The 14,084-nt window shown below is 46.1% G+C and overlaps 1 protein-coding gene across 1 annotated transcript in view; it reads left to right on the top strand.

Moving 5' to 3' along the window:
- Window positions 1-14,084, top strand: part of LOC306939363 (uncharacterized protein) — a gene marked incomplete at its 5' end in the record, with an annotated part of 73,015 nt that overhangs the window by 42,254 nt on the left and 16,677 nt on the right. The window contains 3 exons of the mRNA XM_079523950.1: window positions 11,392-11,748; window positions 12,320-12,421; window positions 12,857-13,024. Of these exons, the coding sequence (XP_079380076.1) occupies window positions 11,392-11,748; window positions 12,320-12,421; window positions 12,857-13,024 (627 nt within the window). The remainder of the gene's footprint in view (window positions 1-11,391; window positions 11,749-12,319; window positions 12,422-12,856; window positions 13,025-14,084) is intronic.

Raw genomic sequence — 14,084 nt, 5'->3', positions numbered from 1 at the left:
GGTCTTATATAGACTGATCAGCTGTGGTCTGACGTAATGTCTGACGTAATGAAATCACACCCGTGTGAACTGGGTGACCATAGCAACCATGCTCATTTTTTGGTACGAACAGACACGTAAACTAACAAAGCCAGTTGTAGGAGTGGTTTACACCACTCAAAAATCACACCCGTGTGAACTGAGTGGTGTAAGGTCTTATATAGCCTGATCAACTGTGGTCTGACGTAATGTCTGACGTAATGAAATCACACCCGTGTGAACTGGGTGACCATAGCAACCATGCTCATTTTTTGGTACGAACAGACACGTAAACTAACAAAGCCAGTTGTAGGAGTGGTTTACACCACTCAAAAATAGGCAAAGAAGTTCAGGGATAAGGGGTGCCTAATACCACCTGCTGGTTGACAATCAGTACTGCCAATAGCTCATCAGAGCAGATATCTCCACTAGATGTCTCTGTCCCTTTGGCAGGTGCACATTTGACCCAGAGAATGTAAAAAGCATGTTAAACACTGTGTGGGGGAAAGTGACACTCAATAACTTTTGTGCAAGTGCCATTAAGCAAGGCACACATGTGTGTGCGTGTGTGCGTGTGCGCGCGTGACTGGCGTGGGTCCAGATGTTGTCAGTCTTTGTCTCAGACAGTTGAAGTCGAGATGGAGGAAACATCTGCCTGTTCGTATGGCTCTGTCTGTCTCACACACACACACACACACACACACACACACACACACACACACAGACACAGATCTTTGTATGAATCTTCGTCTAAAAAGTCTTCCTGACAGGGAAACATGTCATGTTACGTGGTAGCAGATGAGCTGTTAGAGCGTGTTACTTTAATGGGGTTTATCATGATAACGTGTAGACAGGTTGAAAACCAACACATTGTAATAGCCCTGACAGATACAGCAGGAAAAGATGAGAGGGAGACAGCGTAGGAGAGACAGACAGTTGAGAGAGAGAGACAGCATAGGAGAGACAGACAGTTGAGAGAGAGACAGCATAGGAGAGACAGACAGTTGAGAGAGAGAGACAGCATAGGAGAGACAGACAGACAGACAGACAGACAGACAGACAGACAGTAGGGAAGTTGAGAGGGAGACGGCCTAATAGCGACAGACAGTAGGAAAGCTGTAATTTTGTTTAGCAGATTGGATTAATCTGGTGGTGGAAAATGAGCATGCATAATCCGATAATTTATAATTCAACCTAGATTTTGAACAAATAGATGTGTGGTTAATCTACTAGAGCGATTCTTGCTGAATTAATGCGCTTTCATTAGATTTAATTGAAGACCATTCATTTTAAGATTATCGTTTGAATAGCTACTGTACTTAATTATTTCTGCGCCATCTACGAACATATTCGGACCCCCTGGGCTACGGTATAGGCAGGTGCCAACTACGTACATGTTCGTAGACAGCCGTATACTCCATATATGAAAGCGGTGACCGATTTACCTTTTAGCATTGCTCCGGTTGCTACGCAACGCCTCTGTCCCCACCAGCTATGGTTTTTTTTCCATGCAGCTCCATTGAGCCTCCATTATAACATGATTTTCAAAGCCCTGTATCTCTAAAGCTTCGAGCGCTGTCCACGGTGAGCCGTCGCGCATCCCGATGATCGGATTTCATGTGTGACTTTGTCTCGCATCGCTCCGGACATGTAACCGTTTCTGACGAGAGGCCACAGCCACCACCTCCCCGATAACCCGGAAATAAAACAGAGGCTCGTAGACTGAGACTGAACGTCTGGCACATGTTAGCTGTGCTAACAGGTCCTGGCTGCACCTGGTAGGAGTGGACCTGGTGAGACGTAGGAGGGGCCCCGACAGGAGTCAACCCACAGAGCCTAGTCCCTCCACACGCCAGAATTGTGCCTCCCAGTCCCGACTCCCGGCAGAGTATAGTTCCGGAGTGGTTCCAACGGATTGTGTGACCCTGGTCTTTCCCTAGTGGATCTGATCGAGGGTAGCTACTGGGACGTAAGTCGGGACTTGATCACCCCTGGCTGGGTCACTGGAGTGAGGGGTATGATGTTCGCGAGACCCGAAACCCCGATGACCGTGGGATACTTCACTGAGGATACGTCCCAGGTGCATCCATGCGATGTATTTTCGTTCTGCTGCCACCTAGCGGGCAAAAAAAGAGTTAAGCAAACAGGATTGTTACATGTTGCAGCGTGAGTGTCACCGCTCAACTTACTTTGCATAACATCTTAGTCTTAAAGATCACTTCAAATGTCCTACATTTGGATTATCAAACATCGATTTATATGAATTAGTCTTATCATAGAAAATAGAAGATGTCGAGTTAAATAATCACTCTGAAATTCATCACAGCGGGTAAAAGGTTGTTCATGGCAGGCATATATGCTGTACATGCATCCACACAATATGACCGTGAAAGATAAAAGAAAATCTCAATCCATAAAAATGTAATTTATTCTTTGCATTAACAGTTTCCCTGCGGTGATTAAACAATCGTGTTCCAAGATCTCCCTGCCGTGTTTTTACTAACATTTGAAGAGCCACTGGGCCGACTTAAAAAATATTCCAAAGTTCCGATCACAACGACAGAGGAAGGCACCCACACCGCACCACTGCTGCCATTGTAATGCATTTGGCCTCAATTTCCCATAACCCTTTGCACACCAGAGCGGCGGAATTGTTTGCGACGACGTCATCAAAACGCGTCACCTATCGCACTCTGTCCGGTGGAATCCCTGTGTGACTGAAAACGTATAAAAAAAAACGCGGATTAAACCATGAATACATATCTCGTGTAACTTGGGAACAGGAGGGAAGCTGTTCTACAGTCAATTAACCTGTGTAACTCGTGTTCAGGAGTCAAAGTGTTAAAAGAGACCTTCACACCGACAGTCAGACAGGTTCATCAGGTCTGTACACGGTAAAGTCCCTCAACCCTAATCCCTAAAACCCTAATATTTATCCATTTGTGACTCTGAGAGTGTACAGGTGTGAACAAATGGACCCTTTGGGTCCACTTGTTCACACCTGTACACTCTCAGAGTGAAATGAACACTGAGGATTCTCAGTTCATTAGTGTTATTATTTGCAGCTGTGCGGCGGGGAGAGCAAGGCGGGGACATATTGCTAAGCAGATTGGCGAGGGGACAACCCCTGGCGAGCCGCGCATGTGTCCAACACGCCGCTGTTCCCGCTAATTGGTTGCGTTGCTGATGCTGTTGTTTTGACACGAGTTCTCTCCCTGACGGAACTGACAACTCCAAAGAGGGCGGTGGCCCGCCGTGTGTGCGTGCGTGCGTGCGTGCGTGCGTGCGTGCGTGCGTGCGTGCGTGCGTGCGTGCGTGCGTGCGTGCGTGCGTGCGTGCGTGCGTGCGTGCGTGTGTGTGCGTGTGTGTGTGTTTTACACAGAGATGTACTGTGTGCATATGTTTTATCTTAAACTGAAGTTTATCTTGTCCTTACATTATTAGGCTTGCTGGATGCTGGTGTCTTGTAGACGGCTGGCCTTGCATGCACGCACGCACGCACGCACGCACGCACGCACGCACGCACGCACACACGCACGCACGCACGCACGCACACACACACACGCACGCACACACACACACACACACACACACACACTGCATTCCATTCATCCTTAGTGGTCAGAGTTCATCCTATAATGACAGCCAAAAATAATAACATTAAAAACTATTAGCCGATGGGCTAATCCCACCATGACCTGTAAACATTTTAATACCTCCATGATTAGCCCTGATCCCCCCCCTAGACCCTGGCCCAAACTCACATCACTGTCCCTGGGGGAGGATGCCTCGGCGAGCCCCTGGATTAAGGGCCCGAAGTTAAAAACCTGGCTACTGGCCATCTCATTTTCAAAAGTAGCACTAAATGGAATTACTCTTGTGTGTGTGCGTGTGCGTGTGTGTGTGTGCGCGTGCATTTTTTTTAAATCGTTAATTAAACTTGGATTCATTTAAGTGGCTTTTCAGGCCTAAATGAAAATTGTATTTTCCTTTTTGCCGTGAGTGAAGTGGGGATTTGGATTTGGTAATGTGGGCATTGTGTGTGTGTGCGTGTGCGTGTGCGTGTGCGTGTGAGTGCGTGAGTGCGTGCGTGCGTGCGTGCGTGCGTGCGTGCGTGCGTGCGTGCGTGCGTGCGTGCGTGCGTGCGTGCGTGCGTGCGTGTGTGTGCGTGCTCTCAGATGAGCAGATGTTACCGCTTCTCAAGAGGGATTCATGTCAGGAGAGGAACTCTCATGAATTTTGTATGAACACGGTCTGTCCTTCCTATTGGTTTGGAAGAAAATGTTTGGTTTGAAAGGACTGTTATTGATCATAATCAATGAATTCAAACAAAACAGTAAGCGTGTTTCTAAATTAGCCTCTAATATGTTGTGATTGAGCACATGATCAGAGGCTAATGTACTGTTTTCTCTTTTGGTACATTTCATTCAAACAGTTTTTACTCTTACTAATGTTACGATTAATTGATTGTATTGATAGTTTTTATTCAACCAGGTCAAACTAATTTATTCCAATTTATTTGTATGGTAGAGTATTGCAGCTTTAATGCTGGTATTTGTAATTTTTTGTTTCTGAATTACAGTTTTTCTATAGAGGTTAATGTGAGTGGCAAAGAGTTTAACGTAATTTAGTGTTGTTTAACACTTCTAGACGGGAACCCCTTTTGGTATTTTAACTAAGCATTATGTTATGCTTTAGCTTTTGAAAAATAGCAGATCTACAAGCTCATAGCGCGCCACCGAGTGGCGCGCTATGAACTTGTAGGTCTGCTATTTTTGAAAAATCGTAAAAATGCGGCACAAATCTTTGAATATATATTCTTTCAGAGTGAACGTTTTTTTTATTTCAACGTCAGGCCTAAATGGGTTAATGCAAACAGATAGGACTTTTCTGTTTGGATGTGTTGGCTGTCAAGGCCGGAAAGTAGTGTTTTGCCACTCGGTCGGCATTCCCGCATAACCTCCCGGGTATCATGTTGATGTCGCGCACCACACGCATACCCTCTACTTTTTATTTTTACTTTTTATTTGACTTTTTTTCTGTTGCTCATTTACTTTTTTGTTTTTATTTGTTGTTGTTGAAATCCCAACGGATTGTGTTATGTTCTTTGCTTCTATGTTCTTAGGTCTAAGCACGATAATAACATGTTTAGAAAGTAAAAAACTATCGTCCAGAATCACACAAACTTAAAATGTCAGTCCAGTGGATCAAGAAAGAAAGAGCAACCCCTCACTGTCTTGTCCCCAAATCTTTTTCTCTCTAATAATTGTTTTGACCACAATCCTTATTCTGTGGTTTATATTCACCAAAAATAATTTGGCACCCCTAAGTTTATTCATCATCTGGCGGGGGTGTTTTATTATTATGTTCAATTCTTTCAGCAAAGTGGGAGTGTTTCAGACCGCGTCGAGGTCTCCTCTTCCTCCTCATCCTCCTCCTCCTTCTCCGCGTTGCCTCCTTACCAAAGCACTGCCACCGCCAACGGAGGAGATTCAGATCAATCCCGGAGGACCGACCGCGGGAAATCGCAGCCAGCCGAAGGAGCATCGCTAACCAGACGTTCTAACCTGACCCGCTCTGGCAGCGTCAAAGATCTGATCCATAAATTCTCCGGTACCGATTCCGTCCCGACGTCCGCTTCTCCTCAAGGATCTTCCCCTTCCTCCTTCAGTCCAAACGGCATTTCGCCGTTTCCTGAAACGGGCCATGTCATCGCGATGTCTTCGTCCGACGTCTCCGCGGTTCCGATGAAAACGCGGAAGCAGGGGGAGCCCTCGAAGCCACGGTCCAGGTCTGCCACGGGGAGTCCCCTAGTCCCCTCCATCTCTGCGACTCCTGTTGAAAATGGGCAGAACACCACAGAAAGTCCAGTAAGGGATTCGCCAGAGGGATCCGCACTTGTAAAAAACCATCCAGAGGAGAACAAGTCAGCCCAGGTTCAGTTTGGGTCAGACTCGTCGGAGCCTAGTAGGACCCAGCAGGACGGGAGTCCAAAGACGTCGAACAACAACAACCGCGATTCTGGGCGGGAGTCCCTGGCTGATTCGGGAATGGGATCGGTAAGTTACGCGACACGGCCCCAGCTGATCGCTGACGTCTGAACTGACTGCATGAGACCTCTTCATCATCTTGTGCATGGATGTAAATAATGACACCCGACCTAATATCACCATGTGCATGGATGTGAATAATGACACCGACCTAATATCACCATGTGCATGGATGTGAATGACACCTATGACCATGTGCGTGGATGTGAAGTTGACACCTATGACCATGTGCATGGATGTGAATGACACCTATGACCATGTGCGTGGATGTGAAGTTGACACCTATGACCATGTGCATGGATGTGAATGACACCTATGACCATGTGCATGGATGTGAATGACACCTATGACCATGTGCGTGGATGTGAAGTTGACACCTATGACCATGTGCATGGATGTGAATGACACCTATGACCATGTGCGTGGATGGATGGATGTGAATGACACCTATGACCATGTGCGTGGATGTGAAGTTGACACCTATGACCATGTGCATGGATGTGAATGACACCTATGACCATGTGCGTGGATGGATGGATGTGAATGACACCTATGACCATGTGCATGGATGTGAATGACACCTATGACCATGTGCGTGGATGGATGGATGTGAATGACACCTATGACCATGTGCATGGATGTGAATGACACCTATGACCATGTGCGTGGATGGATGGATGTGAATGACACCTATGACCATGTGCATTGACCATGTGCGTGGATAGATGGATGTGAATGACACCTATGACCATGTGCGTGGATGGATGGATGTGAATGACACCTATGACCATGTGCGTGGATGGATGGATGTGAATGACACCTATGACCATGTGCGTGGATGTGAATGACACCTATGACCATGTGTGTGGATGTGAATGACACCTATGACCATGTGCATGGATGTGAATGACACCTATGACCATGTGCATGGATGTGAATGACACCTATGACCATGTGCATGGATGTGAATGACACCTATGACCATGTGCATGGATGTGAATGACACCTATGACCATGTGCATGGATGTGAATGACACCTATGACCATGTGCATGGATGTGAATGACACCTATGACCATGTGCATGGATGTGAATGACACCTATGACCATGTGTGTGGATGTGAATGACACCTATGACCATGTGTGTGGATGTGAATGACACCTATGACCATGTGTGTGGATGTGAATGACACCTATGACCATGTGTGTGGATGTGAATGACACCTATGACCATGTGCATGGATGTGAATGACACCTATGACCATGTGTGTGGATGTGAATGACACCTATGACCATGTGCATGGATGTGAATGACACCTATGACCATGTGTGTGGATGTGAATGACACCTATGACCATGTGCATGGATGTGAATGACACCTATGACCATGTGCATGGATGTGAATGACACCTATGACCATGTGCATGGATGTGAATGACACCTATGACCATGTGCATGGATGTGAATGACACCTATGACCATGTGCATGGATGTGAATGACACCTATGACCATGTGCATGGATGTGAATGACACCTATGACCATGTGCATGGATGTGAATGACACCTATGACCATGTGTGTGGATGTGAATGACACCTATGACCATGTGTGTGGATGTGAATGACACCTATGACCATGTGTGTGGATGTGAATGACACCTATGACCATGTGTGTGGATGTGAATGACACCTATGACCATGTGTGTGGATGTGAATGACACCTATGACCATGTGTGTGGATGTGAATGACACCTATGACCATGTGCATGGATGTGAATGACACCTATGACCATGTGCATGGATGTGAATGACACCTATGACCATGTGCATGGATGTGAATGACACCTATGACCATGTGCATGGATGTGAATGACACCTATGACCATGTGTGTGGATGGATGGATGTGAATGACACCTATGACCATGTGCGTGGATGTGAATGACACCTATGACCATGTGCGTGGATGTGAATGACACCTATGACCATGTGCATGGATGTGAATGACACCTATGACCATGTGCGTGGATGTGAATGACACCTATGACCATGTGCATGGATGTGAATGACACCTATGACCATGTGCATGGATGTGAATGACACCTATGACCATGTGCGTGGATGGATGGATGTGAATGACACCTATGACCATGTGCGTGGATGGATGGATGTGAATGACACCTATGACCATGTGCGTGGATGGATGGATGTGAATGACACCTATGACCATGTGCGTGGATGGATGGATGTGAATGACACCTATGACCATGTGCGTGGATGGATGGATGTGAATGACACCTATGACCATGTGCGTGGATGGATGGATGTGAATGACACCTATGACCATGTGCGTGGATGGATGGATGTGAATGACACCTATGACCATGTGCGTGGATGGATGGATGTGAATGACACCTATGACCATGTGTGTGGATGGATGGATGTGAATGACACCTATGACCATGTGCGTGGATGGATGGATGTGAATGACACCTATGACCATGTGCATGGATGGATGGATGTGCAGGAGACATTGTGTAGCCACGTATTAACGTCTGGTGACATCTAAATCCAATGAATTGGGCTAAAACCGCCGAGAAGACATTCAGATTTAAAAAGGGTGCATACTACTCTGAGGTCCCAGAAGTTCTTGCATACAAAACGACAATAAAACGACAACCTAAAACATTGGTTTTCAACCATTTTGATATCAAGGCCCATTATTTATTCAGCATTTGAGCCACGGAACCACCGTCTGATGCCATTTAGCCTCTGAGACCCAAAACTAAAGAATATTTTGTTATCGCTGACACACAACTCCATGCTGTCGGCAAATTTGGATCAACATAACAATTCTTCTACAATCTCTAAGATTAAGACTTCTTGTAAATTAAGTAATGCAGATGTTTGACAATAATTAACCTGTACAGGTCCACTTGGTTTCAGTTTACGCTCTCAAGAGTTAAAGATCTATAAGGGTCCATTTGGTTACCAACTCTCCATCATTTAGCTGGGGACCACCTGGATCCCCCTCAAGGACCACTCACTGGTTGAAAACCACCGACCTAAAACATTCAATACACTTCATGTTGGGACGATATCAGGATTGGTTTTCACCTGCAGTATAAGGTGCGGGTTTTGCACACCAGTCTATTTTTTTCTTTTCATAATGAGGTGTTTCTAGTTTGTGCTGGTTTTGGTGTAGCCCGTTTTAATGAATGGAGATGTCACCATATGGAGATCTATATGATTGTCTGTCTCATGCGAGAACATAATCATCATGTGCATGGATTGACGTGTGGCATTTCAGATTGAAAAGCAACATTTTTGCATGGATTTTCTTTTTTTTTTACACCGAATGTACTTGCATGACTAAAGCACTGCACTGCAGCCACTCTGCATGAACACACATTCTGCCTCTCTGTAATTGTATTCAGTTATTGTTACGAATTACGAATGAATGGCCTCAGTCTCCCTCATCATCAGCGTTGATTCATCTGTGAGTGTACTCTGGAGTTATGAAGGGCTAAACATTAACACAGGGGCTTTTACTGTAGCTCGCTATCTACAAATCTAACTCTTAACACGAGGCCTGCCAGGAACATATAACCCATAGGGTTACATTAATAGCGTACTGTGCCACACCCGGAAAAGCCGTTTTAACAGCGATGTATTATGTAATGCATGTTTTAATACGATCGTATCGACAGCTACCGTTCGTTAGCTCTGTTATGCTTCTGAGCCAGTGGCCGCGGCCATTTTGAAGATGCGCGTGCATCCACTTACATCGCCTGCTCTGTTTTCAGACGGCTGTATCTCCAGAAGCGACATTGGAGGGGTCGCTTTGTCCCCAATCTGAGAATCCCATCGTCAAATATTCTGGAAAACAGCGGCCCCTGTCTTGAGAGACTACTTTGTCCCAGACAAGCGTTTTCAACGGCCTGTAGCAGGCGCTGTGATACTCGCGGTCCACTTTTTCCACCACCGACCGAGAGAACAAGCACCAGCTTCGTCAACACACACGGAATGGTTTCATAGTAAAATGCGATTACGGATATTTGGCTCTTCAAAGTAAGTGTTACGCGTGATAAAACCCTGGCAGTACGCGACGTTGGGATTAAATAATGGTAGCGGTAAATGGGTTTTAACTGTCCCTGCAAACATAAAGAAACTTAGTTAGCATGTACTGTATCCAGATGTACTTTACTTTTGTTTCATTGTCACTTGTCAGTTTGGTGTGTGTGTGTGTGTGTGCGTGCGCAGTGTGCACACGCAAGTATGTGCTTGCTTATATTATGTGTGTGTGTATGTAAGGCCAGCCGTCAACAATGCACCAGCATCCAGCATGATAGTGCAAGAGTCAAGACAGTACAAGATAAACTTCAGTTCAAGGTGTAAAATATATGCACACATTAAATCTGAAAATACACACAAGCACGCCCACACAAGTGTGTGTGTGCATGCGTGCGTGTGTGCGTGTGTGTGTGAAAATAATGGCTGTATGAGGGTCGATGCTGGCTTGTGAGCAAAAGTTGACGGTGATGCTTTTGTACTTTTACTCAAGTTGGATGGAGTTTAGTCATGTTGGATGGAGGACTTTTGCTTGAGTCGTAACAGAATATTTTCTACATTGTAGCATTGCCAGTTTTACTTAACCCACTCTTGGCGGGAACCCCTTTTGGTGCTAACTAAGCATTATGTTATACTTTAGCTATTGGAAAATAGCAGATCTACAAGCTCGTAGCGCGCCACCGAGTGGCGCGCTACGAGCTTGTAGGTCTGCTATTTTTGAAAAGTCGTGAAAATGTGGTGCAAATCTTTGAATATATATTTCAGAGCGAATATTTTTAACAAAAATATTGGCTTCTGGGGGGTCCCTGGAACTACATATTTTGAGATGGGGGGTCCGTGGCCCAATAGAGATAATTCTGGGGGTCCTTGACATGAAAAAGGTCGAGCACCACTGACATAGAAACATGGGTTTTTCAGAAAAATGTTAGGATTTAGAAGCCTTTTTTTAATCGACTTCAGTCCAAAATGGGTTAACCCACTCTGGGCGGGAACCCCTTTTGGTGTTCTAACTCATCCACCGCTAAATGGCAGTAGCAATAGTTCAATAGTTCAGTCACGATTATAATGTTATCAATTTAAGCCCCTATAAAAATAAGTTAAAAACGTCTTTGGCCATGGAGGAAAAATAAGTCAAATCAGTACTTGGGCCTTCAAATTAATTTGTACCCTCTTCAGAGAAACCATGCCCTCCATGTTTTGAGGGGTGAAAAATTTAATCGTTTACCGAGGGGTTTTACTGTGTGCTCTCCTCCCAGGAATCGGACCTGGATCAAATCAAGCCCCGCCTCCCCGACAGCCCCGCCTCCGAGGAAGAGGCCCCGCCCACACCCCGCGTTCTTCTGCCCGGCAACAACAACCCCCCCAAGTATCAGCTGTTCCTCAACAACGACCACCACCACCAGGGCCACGGCGGGCCCGGCGGCGGCGCCGTCATCAGCAACGGTGTGGGTCCCTGCAGGGACCCGGACGGCGGCACGGCGCCCGGAGGCCCCGAGAACAACGGACCCCCACCCAGGCTGCCCCGCTGGGAGAGCTCCCGGCTGGCCCCCAACCAATACCGAGGCTCCCTGGAGTCCCTGACCTCCCGGGACTGGGACAACACGTCCGACAGGGTGGGTGAGAGGGAACCAAGCGGTAGAGAGAGGGTGTGCGTGTGCACGTGCGTGTGCACGTGTGTGCGTGCGTGCATGCTAATAATTCATGTCCTAATAATTGATGTGTGGGAGTTAGCTTGGGTTGATAATACAAGCTAACTCCACATATAGGACCTCAATGGAAACACGTTTTTTTGTTATCTTTTTAGACCAAGTATATGACAATGAATCAATCAATCAACCAACCAGTAATTGGAATGGTATACTGTAGGCCTATGTACTGTATTATAACATAACATATATATATATATATTTATTTTTATGTTTTTTTTTGTGGCTTTCGCTTTTATTTATTTATTTTTTATGGAGGGACAGACAGTAGGCTGACAGGAAATGGGGAGGGAGATGGGGGGGAAGACATGCAGTGAAGGCCGTCGGGATCGGGAGTCGAACCCGCGGCACACTGCCAGACTGGATTACCAGCCAAGGTGCCTGGACCGCTGAGCCACGGCCCAGGCCATAACATAACGCATTAGTGGACCAAATCAACAGTGGATTGAAGTGACATGAGTGTTCTGTGTGATTCCAGCAGGGTGGGGTCGACAGCCCTCCCAGGGTGTTCATCAGCCCATACACCACTACGACTTCTATGTACGACTACAACCCCACGTACCGAATGTCTGAGTTCAAGGTGAGAAATGCATGGCATTTCTACTCATAGTGTTTTTAATCATAGTTTGGAGAGTTATAGGAGATGTGGTATAGGCCTATTGTTGTCGTTTATATCATGCTATTATATTAAATCTTATCTCATTACTCTATGCCCCCTTCTATCACATCTTATCATTAACCCATTTTGGGTTACATAAGCGTTATGTAATACTTTAGCTATTGAAAAATAGCAGATCTACAAGCTCATAGCGCGCCACCGAGTGGCACGCTACGAGCTTGTAGGTCTGCTATTTTCTCACAGCAGATTTTTTTTGCATAGAATAGATTTTTATAAAATGGTATCTATCTCACAGAAGGTGTATTCCTTCCCATTACATCTCTTGTCATCGTCTCATAATATCACTACGTTACTAGCCGACTACAGTACCAGTCCTGTTGCTTAATTTCCCTCTAGATGCCGGACACATATACCCGTGTATCTCCAGCCACCTCTGAATTGAACCTCTTCAGCTACAGCAGTCGTAGCGGCAGCCCTGTACCAACACCCACCGTGAGCGCCCCTCGAACGCGCTTCTCCACCTACGACACCTTGGCCAGGAGACGGGCTGAAGGCACCAACACAGTACGTTTAAAAAAAAAACACACCTGTGTGAACTGAGTGGTGCAACTACACATTTATTGTTATAGTTACTGTACATTAGAACCAGGAAAGCATCTGTGTCATAAGTACTCTCCGCATGAATTCAGTCTCAACAGTGTCATTTGAAGGTAGGTCAGGCGTTGAAGGAGCGGTTTCATCTGAAATGAGATGGTATAGTATGATCTTACATAGCTTGGGTATGAAATGTATTAGCACTTGTCAGAGATTGATTCACTCTGACGTGATATCTGTGATGTCAGTGACGTCACATACTAACCATAGCAACCATGCTCGTTTTTTGGTTGCTAACCATAGCAACCATGCTCGTTTTTTTGGTACGAACAAACACGGGTACACGGGTACAGAGCCAGTTGTTGGAGTGGTTTGCACCACTCAAAAAACAATGGTAACCGAGGCCACCGGCACAGTCGCTCTGAAGAATAGTATAATTATTTAGAATTGTTTGCGGATGAGAGGAGACAGCTTAAGTGGTTCAGGCATCTGGTCATAGGATGCCTCTCGAGCGCCTCCCTAGGCAGGTCAACGATGCACGTCCCACTGGAAGGAGACCCCCCGGGGCAGACCAAGGACCAGATGGAGGGATTATATATCTCCACACTGGCCTTGGAACGCCTCAGGAATCCCCCAGGAAGAAGTACATCGGGAGTGGCTTATTATCAGTATCAGCCGGTAACTGTCCCTGTTACAATGCGCTAGACTCCTGGGAGATGGATGGCTGAGGTGGAGCACACCTACCATCAGCTCCCCGTACTTACCGCACGACTGATGATTTTTTTCCCCCCCCACCGGAAGAGAAATACTTTTAGTTACTCCACTGCGCCCTCTACCGATATTGCCAAGAGAAAATCCCCATAGACAAGACTTTTCACCTTTTCTGGCCAAAAGGTGCATTTTATACGTGCTCAGAGTGAATCCACCGGGGAAAGTAGTCTCTCTAATGACCAAAACTGTCTTTGTATTGGTGAGTAGCGAAAACGTTCCTTTTATTTTAGCAGAAGTCGAGAGGCTGGTCTGCATTTCA

This window comes from Electrona antarctica (genome assembly GCF_951216825.1).
Source record: "Electrona antarctica genome assembly, chromosome: 16".
In the NCBI taxonomy this organism is placed as follows: Eukaryota; Metazoa; Chordata; class Actinopteri; order Myctophiformes; family Myctophidae; genus Electrona; species Electrona antarctica.
The sequence above is the reverse complement of the archived record's forward strand: the minus strand, read 5'-3'. Positions and strand labels throughout refer to the sequence as shown.